The sequence below is a fragment of the Telopea speciosissima genome, chromosome 9 (genome assembly GCF_018873765.1).
Source record: "Telopea speciosissima isolate NSW1024214 ecotype Mountain lineage chromosome 9, Tspe_v1, whole genome shotgun sequence".
NCBI lineage: Eukaryota > Viridiplantae > Streptophyta > Magnoliopsida > Proteales > Proteaceae > Telopea > Telopea speciosissima.
The window spans coordinates 50,404,528-50,420,437 of record NC_057924.1 but is presented as its reverse complement, the minus strand read 5'-3'; the positions used below and the strand labels follow the sequence as shown (position 1 = coordinate 50,420,437).

The following is a 15,910-nucleotide window of genomic DNA, read 5'->3' as shown; positions in this document are numbered from 1 at the left end:
TCTTTGGTTTTGACATAAAATGTAGGAGAAAAGTTCTCTCCATGGGATGCAAGGGCCATGCCCCGACACATTACACATTTGGGGCAGAAATGATCACCCCGCCCCTATGAATGGAGGAATTTCTGCCTCCCAATATTGTGACTCTCATTGGCTGCGTTAAAATCCTACCAATGGAAGGTGTGTTAGAATCCTTAACCTCATAAAAAAAGGAGAGGGTGGGGGGAGAAAAAAGTTGCTAAGCTTATATGTTAAAGCCCCAAAGAAAAATCAGTTCCTTCACCCCAAATAAGAGAAATTAGTAACGGAAAAGTTCTGTTTTATCTATAATATTTATTAAATAATGGACAGCGTTTAGGGTTACCATAACGGTGTCACAAAAAAAGAAAGCAATGGAGAAGGATGGAGTCATTCTTGATCAACAGCCAAACAAACACGTTACGAGCGGAGAGAACACGTACAGTCTATTCAACAGGTGATCGCAACAGATGTGATCTTCCATTATCCAAACCCCAGAGGGGTGATGGAAGTTCTTGAGATGCATTCACACAATAAGGGAGAGGAAGAAGAAGCCTTAAGAGAGTTTTTAAGGGAAGAGAGAGAGACAGAGAGAGAGAGAGTCTGCGCATACATACAAGGGAAGTGGTTGTTGGTCCTACTTCGACTCTCCCTTTATGTGTTTGAGTACGAGTAGGAGACCTTAAGTGGCCCCTTCTCCAAGTAACTCTAAGTGGACCCCAATGGGCCCACGATTACCCTAGGTGGGCAAAAGAATCAAGTGAAACCTGATCCACTAACAATGTATTTAGTTTTTTTTGTAAGGGTGTGTGTGGGATTAGTGGTGTTGCCCACTAAAATATCTCCTACGCATATAATAATTAAGATCATAATCTCTCTCTCTCTCTCTCTCTCCAACTTGTGAAAGGACCATACTTTTTATTTTTTTTCTTTCAACATGAGTATCTCTCTCTCTCTCTCTCTCTCTCTCTCTCTCTCTCTCTCTCTCTCTCTCTCTTATATCAACCAATTGAGTTAAGTTCCACAATTATCAAGGTCTCTCTCTAACTCTCTCTGACTTGTATCAACCAATTGAGCTAAATCCCACAATTATCAAGGTTTTTCTAATAAAAGTATTCAATTTCTTGAGCTAAAACTACCTCCAAGTGACTAGTTAATGGAACACTAATTTTTTTTTTTCTTGGTTTGACTTAATATATTTCGATCTTCTCCTCTATAAGATAAAGATTGGGAAAGATTGGGAAGATGACCCATTATTCAATGAATCTAGCTAAACTTAAAAAAGTAACATATATAGTAGTCTAGGATTTAGGTAAGATATATTCTACAAGCAAGATATGGTGAAGCTAATGTGGGTCTATCCCCAATGGTTGTCCATATCATAGAGCCCACATGAGATATCCCCAAATCTAAGTGCATTGTATGTGCTTTAATTCTTCATTATTCATTCATTTTGTACTTTTCCAAGTGGTGTACTCATTCCCGTGCAATAGCAACGTTTTAGGTTTATGGCCCTAGGATTCAGCTTCTTATCACTTCATTCACTTATAGTATTTATATACCGAAAATGAACGCTAACTGTCGTAACTGCGTGGCTGCGCCTGAGCACAATCACGCGCAAAATACAAGCACAACAAAATCCTGGTCCATTTCGACTTTCCAAGGGATGCATCAATCATTTCACACATAGATGTGCCTTAGTGCAGAGGCATAGGTACACGCCACGCTTCAGCATTAGGTAGCATTCTTTCTCCCATTCATATATCCGATAACGTTTTCTGAGCCTAAGGGGTTTTCTAGGTCATCTCACATGTGATTTTTTTTTTATGAGTAAATTACATGCACCTCCCCTCATGTTTGAACCATTAACAGAACACACCCATTGTTTGAACATTTATATGGACCTCCCCTAGACTATTGTGGAGCTTACAAGTAAGCTTATCCATTAAGTTGAAACGGTTAGTTGAAGCTAAACATTCATAAATGATCATATTACCCTTCAATAATGTACATTGACCCTTTTACCCTTATGTCACATAGTACAAACCCATCTCCTCAACCATCGTTCCAACCTCATCTTCCTCCATCTATCACCTCTTTCTTTGCCAACAATCTGCGAACCTCCATGTCTTCTCCGACGATCTGCAAGGGAGGAGCTCCACTCTCAACTCCAGCGATATTCGAGAGAAGAAAATGACGACCTAAAAAAGCTCCACTCTCCACTCCGGCTCTACTGCTACTTTAACATCTCCAAACCAACGATCTGCGAATCTCCACTGTCCTCTCCGGCAATCTGCGAGGGAGGAGCTCCACTCTCAACCCGGCGATATTCGAGAGAAGAAAATGATGACCTAAGAAAGCTCCACTCTCCACTCCGGCGATGTTGCTGCTCTAACATCTCCAAACCGATGATCTGTGAACCTCCACTGTCCTCTTCGGCGATCTGCGAGGGAGGAGCTCCACTATCCTCTCCAGTGATCTTCAAAATGTGAAGCTAACAACCTATGAAAGCTACACATCTCCAATCCGGCGATCTTCGATATGCGAAGCTGATGACCTATGAAAGCTCCACTGCGTTAAGGTGTTCTCCAGGTCTAGTTGAGTTCAGTTGTGGTTTCAAAGGTAACAGATCTTTCAAGAACAAATAAATCTAAAGAAATAGTAAAACAAGGCTGGGGAGATCTGGAATCGCAGCTGGGGGTGTGTGAGTCCCTAGAATCGCAGGGTTGGCATGGGTGTATGAGTTGCTGGATTCACAGGTGGGGATGTTTGAATTTAAAAAAAAAAGAGATAGAAAGAGGGGTGGTAGGGAGAATAACCTTCGCCGGAGAGTTGTTAGACAAGGGGAGGTCCGTCAAAAAGTACAATCTTCTTCACCTTCACCAGAGATCGTGTGTAGCAAAATCCTAACCTAACCGTTGGCACCCTATTTGAAAATCGATTTTGGGATTTTCGGTTTGGAGGGAGGATGTAACAAGGGTAAAAATGATATTAAATTTTATCATTTTTAGTTCATGATATAATAAGGGTAAATATGTCTTTTATATTGTAAAACTAACACCTCACTAACTGTTCAAGCAATTGGAGTTTTTTTTGTTAATGGTTCAAACACAAGGGGAGGTGCATGTAATTTACTCTGTATTATTATTTTTTTCATATAAAGATAAATAAAAAAATCACCATGTGAGAATGTGTAAGAAATGTTGTAGGTTCATAAAACCCTTCCCTATATATATTTTAAGGGAAAAATTTTCCCACGATATCAGAGTCCTCTGTCGCTCTCTCTCTCGTTTTATTTTGGTTCCGCATAGATGATAACATTCTTCGCATTGCCATTGATGTACCTGAAAAATTCCTCACACTGATGTCGTGGGAACCTTCTTCTAAATTTTAATTGGGATAATGTTCTCTATCCAAGAGCACGGCTTACGATAGCGTCTCCGTATATCTAAGGGTGTCAAAATCAAATCGAACCGAACTGTTTACACCAAAATCATGAAACCTAACAAATGATTCGGTTTTAGTTTCAAAATTGAGTGTTTGGTTGATGATTTAAATCGATTAATATATATACATAGTAAGTTAAGTCATTCATGGTTAGAATAAACAAATCTCACTAAAATATATACAACTATATGTAACTTTACAATTATTAAAAAAATATATATAACAAGAACCAATTTAATGTTATGTTTACATCTATTTAATAAAATTTAAAAGAAAAAGAAGTAATTTGAATAAAAAATAAAAATCGTTTAAAGTCATTTAAAATTGAAACCGTTGAAACAATTACTAAACAGTTTAGTTTTATTTTTACTTATAAAAATCTTGCACCAGACCAAATCGAACCATATAACCATGTGTCTATCTCTCCCCTCCTCTATGAAATGACATCTCTATCCCTTGCTGGGAGTAGAGAGATAGATCCAAGGAATGTTGAGGTAAGCCATGCTCCGGGACAGAGAACTCAATCCTATTTTAATTATGCTTCTTTAAAATATGGGGAAAGTTTTCATATACGGTTGTGTAAGCCGTGTATGTGAGAGGGTATCTCACAAAGAGTTGGAGAAGTCATAAATTTCCATGGACTCGGCTCCTATCAATCCGGGCAGCATGCAGCCGTGTGCAGCACCTGGGTGAGGCGCTGCGCATTGACCGCCTTACCCCTGCTCGGGCAAGGCACTGGGCAGGGGTAAGGCGATCAATGCGCAGCACCCTCTCTCAAGTGCTGCACACGGCTGCACGGCTGCCCGGATTGATAGGATCTTTTTCAAATCTCCACCCCTTAATTAATGCCTTAAAACTCCCACCCTCTCGCATGCACGGTTTATACTACCGTGTATGAAAACGTTCTCCTTAAAATATTTTTAAAAGATAACAATCAATACTTCTCTATTCCATAGCACACATAGGTAAATATATAAACTAAGGGAAGCAGTTTTCTGTACGGGAGTGTGGCCTACGCCAACATTCCCATGTGTCTATCTCTCTCCTCCTTAAAATAAGAAGGCAGAGATGTCTTTTCACATTGAGAGGAGAAAGATAGACTCATGGGAGTGCTGACGTAGGACAGAAAACTTTTTCCCATAAAATAATTAATCAAAAAGATGAACGAAGTTGTGCATATTGATGTGTGGTTTCTAGGTGGAACCTGAGATATGGGTTGGTAGACTACATTTGCAATTCAAGTCACCTCATCAATCAGTTTAATTAAGATATCAATCACCGAGGTCTCATTGTCAAGGTGACAATGCAGAGATTCATCGTGCCAATGGAGAGGGGGCTGGTGAGAAAGATAAAGCTTCTTCTTCTTTTTGGCTTAAATATGTCGAGCTCGATCAGGCGTCCGTCAATCCATCATCTTGCACCATGAACGAAATATTTACCAATCATGCCAAGCCTTAATACGATATATTTACGTAACACATCAGGCCAGTTTCAAACTTTCACCGGTCAGAACAAATCGATCATACCAATGCGAGCTTGGAATTGACACCCCAGTTATAAGGATTTTTTTTGGTGTTTTGGGGGGGGATAGAGCCCAACTATAAGGATTTATGAACCCTTAGATGGTGGTGTTGAACCTTCACTTTCTCCAAAACAAAAAAGTAAAATTGAAGTCAGCCATGCTGACCCACAAGACCCATCCGTCAGACAATAATAGTACCCACCTGAAGCAGCTCAGTTTCAGCGTATGAAGGGGAAAGGTATTTGATGTTATTGGAAAAAGGTGTAGTTGGGCCACCCTCACATGGTGAAAGTGTGAAACACAAGGACACCAAAAAAACAAAAAAAACCAACTTTATGAACTACGCATTCAGCTTTGTTGTTTTCAAATTGTTGACAATAGCTAGCTTGTGCTGTCACCATCCAATCCCCTAAAGACCTAATTCATCTTCAATATCTGAACCTGTCACATCCTCCAGTCCTCCACCATGTAACCACACCCACAAAGGCATCAAGGCCACACAAACTCACACCCAAAACCAGCCTCTACAAGTTGGTCGGCAAGCCCAAGTCCGACCGACATAGCGGCAAAGATCAATGCCAAATGTATTCCATAATGGTTTATATACTAAAGGAAAAAGATCTCTACTTGGTGGTGTTTTCTATGCCTTTTCACAGGGCCCGTGAGATGACATCCCTGCCCCTTGGATATATACCCAACCGTGCTTCCCTATTGATGCAGACACTTGTGTAGAGACCAGCGATCAAGTAGAGATCTCTTTCCCTATTAACTATTATTGAATTTGTACATGTTTGGATCGAGTTTTTTATTCATTATATATTTATATGGGTAAATTTAGATTTGTGTGTGGATTAGGTATTTTAAGGTTATGTATATATCGTCTTTGTGGAAAAACCCTAGATAAAAGCAAAAAAGATCACATTGTGAGATAGAGAGTAGTGTAGAGCATTTTTATGATATAATGAAAATTTTTCTGATTCTTTCGGATGGATGTATCCATCCATACCAAACCGTATTAAATTCCTTGTATTTACGACTTTGCAAAAATGTACTAGATCATATCAACGCCTTTGAGGGGACAGTATCTAAGAGAAATACACTAGTAGTAATTAAATTAGACATGTGACTGACGCGTCAAAACCGAAGAGTTTGAAACGTAACATCAAGAACAATAGTTGGGGGTTCTGTCAATTCTCCCCAAGACCAAACTAACACGGAACAATCATTTGCACCAAAGCATTTCATTCCAAAGAGAAGAAGATGACACAATTATATATATGAAAGTAAAGCATTCCTGCAACAACAACACAGCCTTAGTACAATTAAATGAGGTCGGCTATATAAATTCTTGCTTTCCTATCAACTGTATTCTGTATTCGAAGTCCTAAAGGATATGCATGTTTTTCCTCACCACTTAGCTTATGGTTATTTAGGCTTAATCCTAACTCTTCAATCTAAATCAAATTATTCCTCCATATTGACACATTCCAAAGCCTCCATTATACATGGTCATGCCACCTCAAACGATTTTCTCATAGCTTATCTTACATCGGAATTACTTCCAAATCAACTCTAATATGGTCATTCCTTACCTTAGTTTTGCCACACATCAATCTCAACATCATCTCTGGCTCTCTCTACTACACTTAAGTCTATCTATTTGATATTTCTTAAAGTGTCCAACATTCTACACCATATATCATAGTTGATCGTATGACTATCCTTTAAATTTTTCTTTTTAAGATTTAAAGAAATATACCAATCACACAACGCTCCTAACGCACCCCTCCATTTCAACCATCTTATCTTAATTCTATAAACAACATGATCTTCTATTTTACCTTTTTTATTCATGATTGAACCTAGATACCTAAAATAAATCACTTGATTGAAGAATAACAGAGCGATGAGACCCATGAACATTTTTTGTCGGCCAACAATTTGATACCATTTGCACCTCACGATACAACTTACAAAAAGAATCAACCACCACACAGCATCCTTCTGGAGAGATTAAGGTTAGGAGAGAAACTGTGCGGCCATGGTTTAGTTGGTCCACTTGAGACTAGAAGCACCAAAAACACCTTTCGATGTCATGTCATAGAACCTTTTTCAGTTACCAGGTTACAAACAGGGTTATTGTCATTTCACTAAGACCTCTTACCTCTCCTGTTTTTTAACTTCATAGGAATCTCTAGTTTAAGATCTGGAGTAGCTGACAAATCCTTCTTTCCTTTGAACGGCTAAGAATCTTATGATGAAAACATCCCTTTAGACTTGCATTTGATTTTGCTTTTGCAAAAATTACAGAGTACAATGAAAGACATTGACCAACAAGCTTCAAAATGCAAGGAAAACAACTTAAACAATCCCTTAACCTTCTTTCCTCTTTCTCATGAGAAATCTTGGTCACAAAACAATGCAAGATAACCACACAAATAGCTGAACTTCATAAACATCAGTTACTACAATATGTGTTGAATGTATTATACGTGGAAAGTTTGATCCGACGGAATAATTACAGAAAGTAGCTTATATGTAACCATCAAGGAGGACTTACTCCTAACCTGCTCCGTTCACAGGGAAGGCTTAGGAGGGCTAATAGTACAGAATGTGGGGCAATGACAAACTGATAAAACTTGCAGACCACTTTCTAAACTGTTGTCTGAGTTCATCAGTAGTCAATAGACCCCACGGATGTAATCCCAGTGCTGAGGTTTCTTGAATCCTGCCGGCTCACATAATCGTCACAGCTGCTACTAGAGAGCCTTTGGATTGGGACCGAGTTCAGAAGCTCCCTACCCTGTTGACCCATCTGCTGCACTTCCTGAGGTGAGAGTATCTTAATACACCACACATTGTTCACAAACTCCCTGGAAGCGAAATAGCATAAATGCATAAAAGTCAATCATGTGCCAGAAACTTCATAGGAATAACAAAATGCTACTACAATTAAAACATAAGCTGGTTATATTATGCCCGGATGAAAAGAGAGCACCTGCATACCATGCAGCAATATATAAATCTAAAGAAATTCAAATAATACCTCAGCATCAACAGCTCAAAACAAGAGAAAAGAAGGAATCTAATATGTGGGTACTCAAAGGGTCTTATGTTTCATGTGTGTGAGGTTCATTATTCATCGTATGGATGTAAGTACACATTGGAATAAAAATTTACCAGAGTTCAAAATTCATAGCAATACCAATGTCAACCACAACCATCAATGAATTGATTCTATCGGTTCTACCCATTACATATTTACATGTTTGCAGATAATTAAATAACATGGTCGGAATGTCCAAACAAGTGAATGCACATCCCTATCCAAAGAGGCCAGACATCAAGAAACATCACATATGTAGTTTGCTTCACATACGGCTCAATTGTTTAATCAAACACGAATAATAGACACAATAGTTTCACAAGTTGATTCAGAAATGGACCAGTCAATCCTTGGAATATTGGCTCTTTTAGTATCTTAAAACTACTACAAAGCAATACTATCTGGAAAGGTCGGAACTTACTGCCAGGGATCATCACCGAGGAGAAGAACATCATTCTCCCGATCGACAAATACAAGCTGCCAGCCTGATCTCATAGGGTCCTCCAACTGGCCTTCAAGGCCAAACATGTGAGCAAGTTCACTTCGTAGTTCATGGTAGCTACTGAACCTGGTGATGTCCAGCGACCGTCCGAATGACCCTGACTTGTGAACCTATCAACAAATTACAGTATCCAGATCAACAAGTTATCGCAGATGAAAGACAAAACCATGTCTCACATGTCACAATGAAACCAACATGTACGTAAAATACAGAATAAAGTAAAACTAATGATAACAACAAACATTAATAAAAAGGAAATACCAGCTGGTGTTTTACCATTGTAAAGAAAATGAGTTAAAATCTCCACACATGCCACAATCACAGTGATGTTTCGGAACAAACATATCTGAACCCACAGGTCCAACTAAGTATGCCCTTGAAACCAACAGAACATAAAAGCCAAATTCTATTGTTTCGGAACCCTCATCAAAAGGAGATGAAGAGAGTAAGGACAGCATAAGAACATAGTATAATAGAATATCCAAGTGATATTTGACAAATACTAGGTTAAGTGGTGAAACCCTCGCAAGTGCAGCAAGTAAATATAATGTTAATTCCCAGAAAGAGTAAGAGATCTTATGGATGAGCCAACAGGAATGCTTACAAAACACACAGACAAGTCCTCTCACCTTAACAAAGGTTCTGGTTGGAGGATTCACTAGGCCCACATTTTCCGGGGACTGTAGAAAACTTGAGTCATCTAAGCAACTGGAAGTTGTCATAGCTGAACTACGCGGAAAATCAGTGCTTGCAGCATTCATAAAATTAGAAGCAGCAAATGGCACTGTCATTGAATCACTTTCACTGCCAACATCTCGTAGACTTGACATTTCATTTTGCATTAGAAGAGAGGAGGAATCAATATTGACCCCAAAAAGAAAATGGCTTTGGGGATCTGTACCGTTCTCTTGGTCTACTGCACATTCTCTACCTGGGAAAGGTGGCAAAGAGACTGCATTTTGAGAAACACTAGTTTGCGGTAGTGGGCAGAGCTGTTCAACCTGGGACAGAGCACATTTAGTTTCTCCAGAAGAGAGAATAGGTTCAACTGCAACTCGCTTTGGCACCCACACAGCAGAGGACATAAGAGCATTGCTTCTCGGCAGATTAAGCAGGTGAGATGTTTCATCATGGGAAAATGAACCCAAAAGACTGTGGAGGGGAGAAACACTGGATGTTGTTACAGGGATCCCACTGGAATCTGAAAAGTTTGTCTGCTCGCACAAAGAAGAGATGGTCTGTAGGGATGGAGATTGAGAATGAGATGATGACACAAGCTGAGAAAGTGCAGAGACAACATTAGGGTTCTGGGGATCAGTCAATTGTTGCTGCTGCTGCTGCTGGTTGCTGAGGCTGTGGCTGCTGTGGTTGCTGTTGATCATTAAATGTGTGACGATGCTGCAATTGTTGCTGCTGCTGTTGCTGAGGCTGTGGCTGCTGTGGTTGCTGTTGATCATTAAATGTGTGACGATGCTGCAATTGTTGCTGAATAAGATGTGCCTGAGCCTGTGCCTGAGCCTGAGCCTGAACCTGAGCCTGAGCCTGAGCCTGATTTACTTGAACACTCTGAAGGAAGGCATGCTGAGATTGAGGTTGTTGCAACATCTGCCTCTGAACTAGAGATCTGTTTGGGACACTTTGAGGTTGCTGGAATTGGAGAAGGGATGGAGATGCGAGTTTAGAAGGATCCCCAGCTCTCATTTCCTGAAGCGCTGCAGCAGCCATTGCTTGGTACATATCAGGTTGCAGGCCAAGCATGGAGGCATCTAGCCTTGGCTGCATCCAAGGTGTAACCCCTATACCCTGAAAATTTAGGGATTGAATCCCCCTATCTCCACCATCACCCCGGAGCCACAGAAGTGGAGAATTAATGCCCAAATCATCATCCTTGATGCCTATCACAACAGAAGGGGGAGAAAAGACAAATCAAAGAACACAATGTTGGGTCGAAATTGGTACAGTTACAGAAAGAGTTTAGTTGCATTTCAAACCTAAAACAGAGAAATAAGCAAACTTACCATGGAGGGAGGGCAGTCCTGGAGGCCATGGCCGCTTAAGTCTGAGGGGGAATGGTGATGGATACATCGGGAACGTTGTTAATGGTTCAATCTCCCACAAGGAAACCCTCGGCTGCCTCTCCCCTGCAGTGGATTCATCCCATCCAACCTGCATTGATAGAAGCAAAAATAATAATAATAATAAAAAACTTCAGTTAGATTTTTGAGCACATCCAGAAAAAAATCGTAGTAAAGTATTATCAGAAAAATCACCCAAAGGTTCCCCATATACCTTTACTGAGCGCCAATGTGAGTTCGGCCAACGAACAGTATCCAAGTCACTTATGTCAGTAATCGTGCCCATATACCTGGCAACAAACATAATTTGATGATCAGTACCTACTGCCTGTTCAAGCAGAATTGAAACCAGCAAATGACTAGAAAAGGCCATAAACAATAGGTCTATCCATTTATTAAAAAGTGCATATACTCGAATTATTTAAACTAACATTTCATAAATTTTCTAATTATAAGGGGGTGGTACCCCAGTAACAAAAGAAATGAACAGAAGAAGATATAAACAGTAGAAATAAATCAAATCCTGCCTATTGGATGGTACCAGCAGTCTCTTGACAGCATATACCCATATACAGCCATACAGGGAGCAAATGCAAATGGTATGGATACCCCCTCTCTTTGTCCCACCCGTGTGCCAAGTTCAACCTGGTAGCAAAAATAACTCCCTATGTACAACAGCATTAGACATTCTAACCTCTCACCAGTGAGTTCATACATTCACTGACACTCCTTAAAACCCTCAAGGACTCTCCTACTCAGTGAGTAGTTAGTTCAGCACTTCTATTCAGAAGAAAGTGACCGAACTGATGACCACAATCATTAAACTAAATGACCAGTTATTAAGGGCCTAGCAGATTTCCAAGGTGTGACACTTAAATGAAGTTTCCAACTTCAAACCATGACAATCCCTCCACAGTTAGAGCTGATTTGAAAAGTTCCTATCTCCCCAATGCAAAATTTATTATTCAGAGTGTGTTACTATAGACGTTCACTCATATCTTCCCAATGCAAAATTGATTAAGCAGCATGTTACTATAGACATTCACAAAGGGTGCCTTAGACCTACCGACGCACACTTGACTCTTCAGTCTCAAACAGCATCCGGAAGCGCATGCCAACAGAAACACGGGTATGATAGACTGCTTTAACGTACTTCGCCAGTGGTATGACAAATTCTGACGGACTAGCCCTGAAAGCAAGATGACACAACTGAGCAGAACTAAAAATTAAAATTAGAACTTAAAATTCAATTTTCTTCCTGAAAAGACTTCTACCTTGGGTTGTAAAATATAGTGAAGCGACTATTCGTTGCAGCTGCATGAGCTGCTGCCGCAAGAAGCCCTATGTGCATGCTGTCACTCGAAAGAACAGACGAAGGCATCACAGTTTGTGGTCGATTAGCACGGCGGATTCCCAAAAGCAGCTGGTTTTTCTCATTCCTGATGGAAGCAGAATACAGTGAGCAGTGAAGTCTAAATCAAATATCATAGAGTAAATGTATCATAGAATCGATTATGACCGATGGGAAGCGGCTCTGCTCCTTGCATATTACACACAAGTGGCATATGTGCATGGAGAAGAATCAACCACTTCAACAGCTACCCACAGGGGGACTATCTAGCTCAAAATTCAAGCCAGAAACACACTGTAATATATAGAAACTCTTGTTTGACTGTCGAAGCAGATTTATAACTCTTAAGTCATATAATTAAGTCAATTTTACCAAAATTCATGCAACCGCATAAAATGCACATCACAGACAGAGCCCCCTACTACCCACCGTTCATCTTGATTCAGGTAATCACTAGTGAGAAGAAACAATGGAAAGCAATTGGGAACTTGGCTATTGATACCAGATGAAAAGGACGGAGTCGCCAGCAACAAGTCTTTTGGCACTTACAAACACACTCCATCCAGTCGTAAGAAGATGCCTCTTTGGCTGACCTGCGATCAAAAATAGATAACATCAATGCAAAGAAGAAAAGACTCTGGCCAAAAATTGAGAATTGTTGCTCAACTACCATCTAAACCAAAGCAGTGAAATAGCTCATACTGCATATATCATATAAAACAATAGACTTTTTTCACAAGCCAAATAGTAGAAAACTAACCACGAAAGATATGCCTGAATTTCCAATCATTGTCATGAAGATCTCTTGCAATCAATTCTTGAGCTGGAGGCTGCTGTGTGAAGTCCTGAAGAAACAAAAAAATTAAAGACATATCGCACTTCTAGAGATTAGACCCAAGGGATACAAGACATGGAAAACAACAGCCTGAAGGGTTAACTTACTAAAGGAGGAAAGACTTTTTCTGCTGCCCGGCGAGGCACTGAGAATCCTCCATGAGTACTAGTGTCACTTGCAGTCAATGTCTTACAGAAATAGTTGGTTGGCTGTTTACTGGGGGTACCCAACTCTGCAGGTAGGTAAGGGTCTTTTTGATCTTGCTGGGGAAGAAAAACACTTAAGAGTTGGAACATCAAGAAAATTACAAAATTACAAGAAAGCAAATCTATGAATGGCAATCAGGGTGATGAGATTACTGGACTCAATGGTTGCAATGTCATCTGAGCATAGACTTCATCCGTCTCTACATCTGCCTGCAGTTTGATAGAATTTAAGACTTAGGAACAACCTGTAAGAATTTTCAGAATCATACATAATAAGCCCCACCCAAAAAAAAAACAGAACCTTACATGCATGGTAACATTGTGAAGCTGACAGATCAACTGTGGCGGTAAGTTTGGGTAATTAGGTATATGGGCATCCACCTCTTTGTTGGTAGATGCAGCGACCTGCATGGGAAACATCAAGGATTTCCAGTCTAGACGATCACTCAAAACAGATGCAAAGATAGCAAGTTCAACAAATATTCAACACCAGCCTGGGTAGCTAAACTCATGACAGAGCACCAACAGCTCCCAAATAAATAAAAATAAATTAAAAAAAAAATGGACAATATGAGGACAATAGCCTTTTAAATGTGCCAAAACCATAAACGGAAAAAAGATCTGATGTAAGAAGAATATCTTTACACAAATCAGGGCTGAAGAATACAATGGCTAGACTCAAAATATCCATTCTGCTATTCAGGAGACAGATTCTAAAGCAAGAAAAGATCTATTAAGAGAAAGATTTATCTGAGAGAAAATCTAAACAGTTACAAAACTTTCATATTCCACAGTTAAAAATTCATGTCCTCCTTAGACAGAAAGAAGTAGTGAAATTGCAGCTGAAATCTTAAGAATGTTGCTTCTCTAAATGTCGGAGTGGATGTAGCCAGCAGTCAAATGGAGTATTTTGATCATTAGTCAATAAATACAAAACAAAAAATCAGAATAAGTGATCAATGAACAATCTTACCAGACTCCATAACTCGCCATGACTGGATACAAAAACAATAATAGGAAAAGAACATCACTAGGCAAAACAGAACATACACAATTCACCTTTTCTTTTTAAACAGCAAAACAGATACAAATACTTCAGTCTAGTAGATGGCAGCACAGAAAGAAAGTGACAATCCTTATTCCTTCAGTAATATAAGCAATAACTGGAGCATATGTTACTTGCTCATACTAAATGGGATAGGCTGCGCTTAAGTGCATATCACATTTAGTAAATTCAAATTCCTGTAGACAGACCTGCTCGCTGTGACCCTGAGGGAAGTAGACCACACGGCTCCCAACCGCAGGAAGAGAAACAAGAGGGCCCGCACATGCATGCCATAATTCAGAATTCAGGCATCTCTTTTCCCCTGCAACATGTTCCACCAACCATAGATTAGGAAAAGAACAGAGTTCTGTACATCAAATGACCCATGACACTAAACACTAAAGACCAGTCCAGCATAGGTTCTTCTCTACTCTTTTGTCAACGGATGCATACCACAGCTTTCTCTCTTCAAATACATTGAAGAAATGCAAATAAGGCCGCAGGAAAGCGGAAATTTCAGAAAAATAACATTTAAGCTAGTTAGCTACGGACAGTTGAAATCCCCATATCATTGAACAAAGCTGACTCCAGGATCCTGTCTTCAAATGTATAGAAAGATATGCTAACACAATAGCAGGTTAAAGGGAGTATTTGAGGAGAAAGATCATCCAGCTAGTTAGCTACAGATAGTTCGAACCCAGAAATCACTGAAGAAAGCTGAGTCCAAGATCCTACAAATCAGTTATCTCCTTCAACCCCCCCCCCCCCCCCCAACATTAAGGGCAATACAGGTGGAAATTTACATGAAAGAAGTTGAGCATTGAAAGTCGATAGCATGTAAACTAACCTTCTTGTGCCTGAGGAGTGAAACCGGAAGAAGAGAGCCTCATTCTGGAGATTCAGTATGACTTTCACGAAGAAGTTTACTAGACGACCCACACAATACCCAAAACTGAAGCTTTAAACCTCAGAAACAAGCAAAACCTTCTCCAAAAGATGGCCTTTCCGGCAAAACAACCATTACCTTCCCTTCACCTCTTGCTCAACTCCAAGCAACAAACAGCCCATAAATAATTGACCTGAATCTATCAGCCGCGCAGTTCAATGTCTTCTTCCAAGCAACACACAGCCTCAACTATCCAACAGAAATATTAAATGATAAATCAGATATTAGCTTCAAAACCTTCATCCGCAACTGAAATCAAACCACCCTCTCCACCCCCAAACCTTCATTCAAGACCAGTTCCACAACAAGAAGCTATTATTTTCAACCCCATCCGACCCAGATCGTCACCAACCGAAACCCCTTCACTTCAATCACCAATCACTCAAACCTCTAATTCCACAAGCCAGTGAAGCCACACATTCTGAGCTCACACCGGACCTCCTAGGGTTTCCCCCACAACAAAACAAGCAGAACACGCAAACCAAGCTGCAGAAAACGACGTAACCACTAGATCTCAGCCACTTCAAGCAAGAAACCCCACCTTTTTCCAGAATAAAACAAAGACAGAACAGGGCAGAAACCCTAACCTGAAGTCCTGAATTTTCAATACACCAAATACTCAACTTTAAATTCCAGATAACTCCAGATCAACACCTCCAATACAGAGAAAAAGCTACCTTCAATTTCTTACAAGGAATTTACTCCACAACTGTTCACACCATTAAATAGACTGTCTCCAAATCGAATTTGCAGAGACCTTTACTATCAAAAGCTGAAAGCCTGAAGAATCAGAGATTTTCTCCCTCTCTCTCTCTAGCTTGGTTTTCCCAATAGCTACCTCTACTGCCTACTGTTCTGGG

At 40.0% G+C, this 15,910-nt stretch overlaps 1 protein-coding gene across 1 annotated transcript; it reads right to left on the bottom strand.

Annotated features, from left to right (window-relative positions):
* Nucleotides 1-7,404: 7,404 nt before the first annotated feature.
* On the bottom strand, nucleotides 7,405-15,700 carry LOC122639686 (auxin response factor 6-like). The gene is given in 15 exon segments (XM_043832580.1): nucleotides 7,405-7,857; nucleotides 8,512-8,702; nucleotides 9,222-9,953; nucleotides 9,955-10,487; nucleotides 10,611-10,758; nucleotides 10,882-10,957; nucleotides 11,734-11,856; nucleotides 11,942-12,106; nucleotides 12,521-12,611; nucleotides 12,779-12,863; nucleotides 12,961-13,116; nucleotides 13,213-13,269; nucleotides 13,366-13,464; nucleotides 14,314-14,426; nucleotides 14,952-15,700. Coding segments are annotated over 15 exon segments (2,811 nt in total). The 5' UTR covers nucleotides 14,995-15,700; the 3' UTR covers nucleotides 7,405-7,658.
* Between the last annotated feature and the right edge of the window lie 210 nt (nucleotides 15,701-15,910).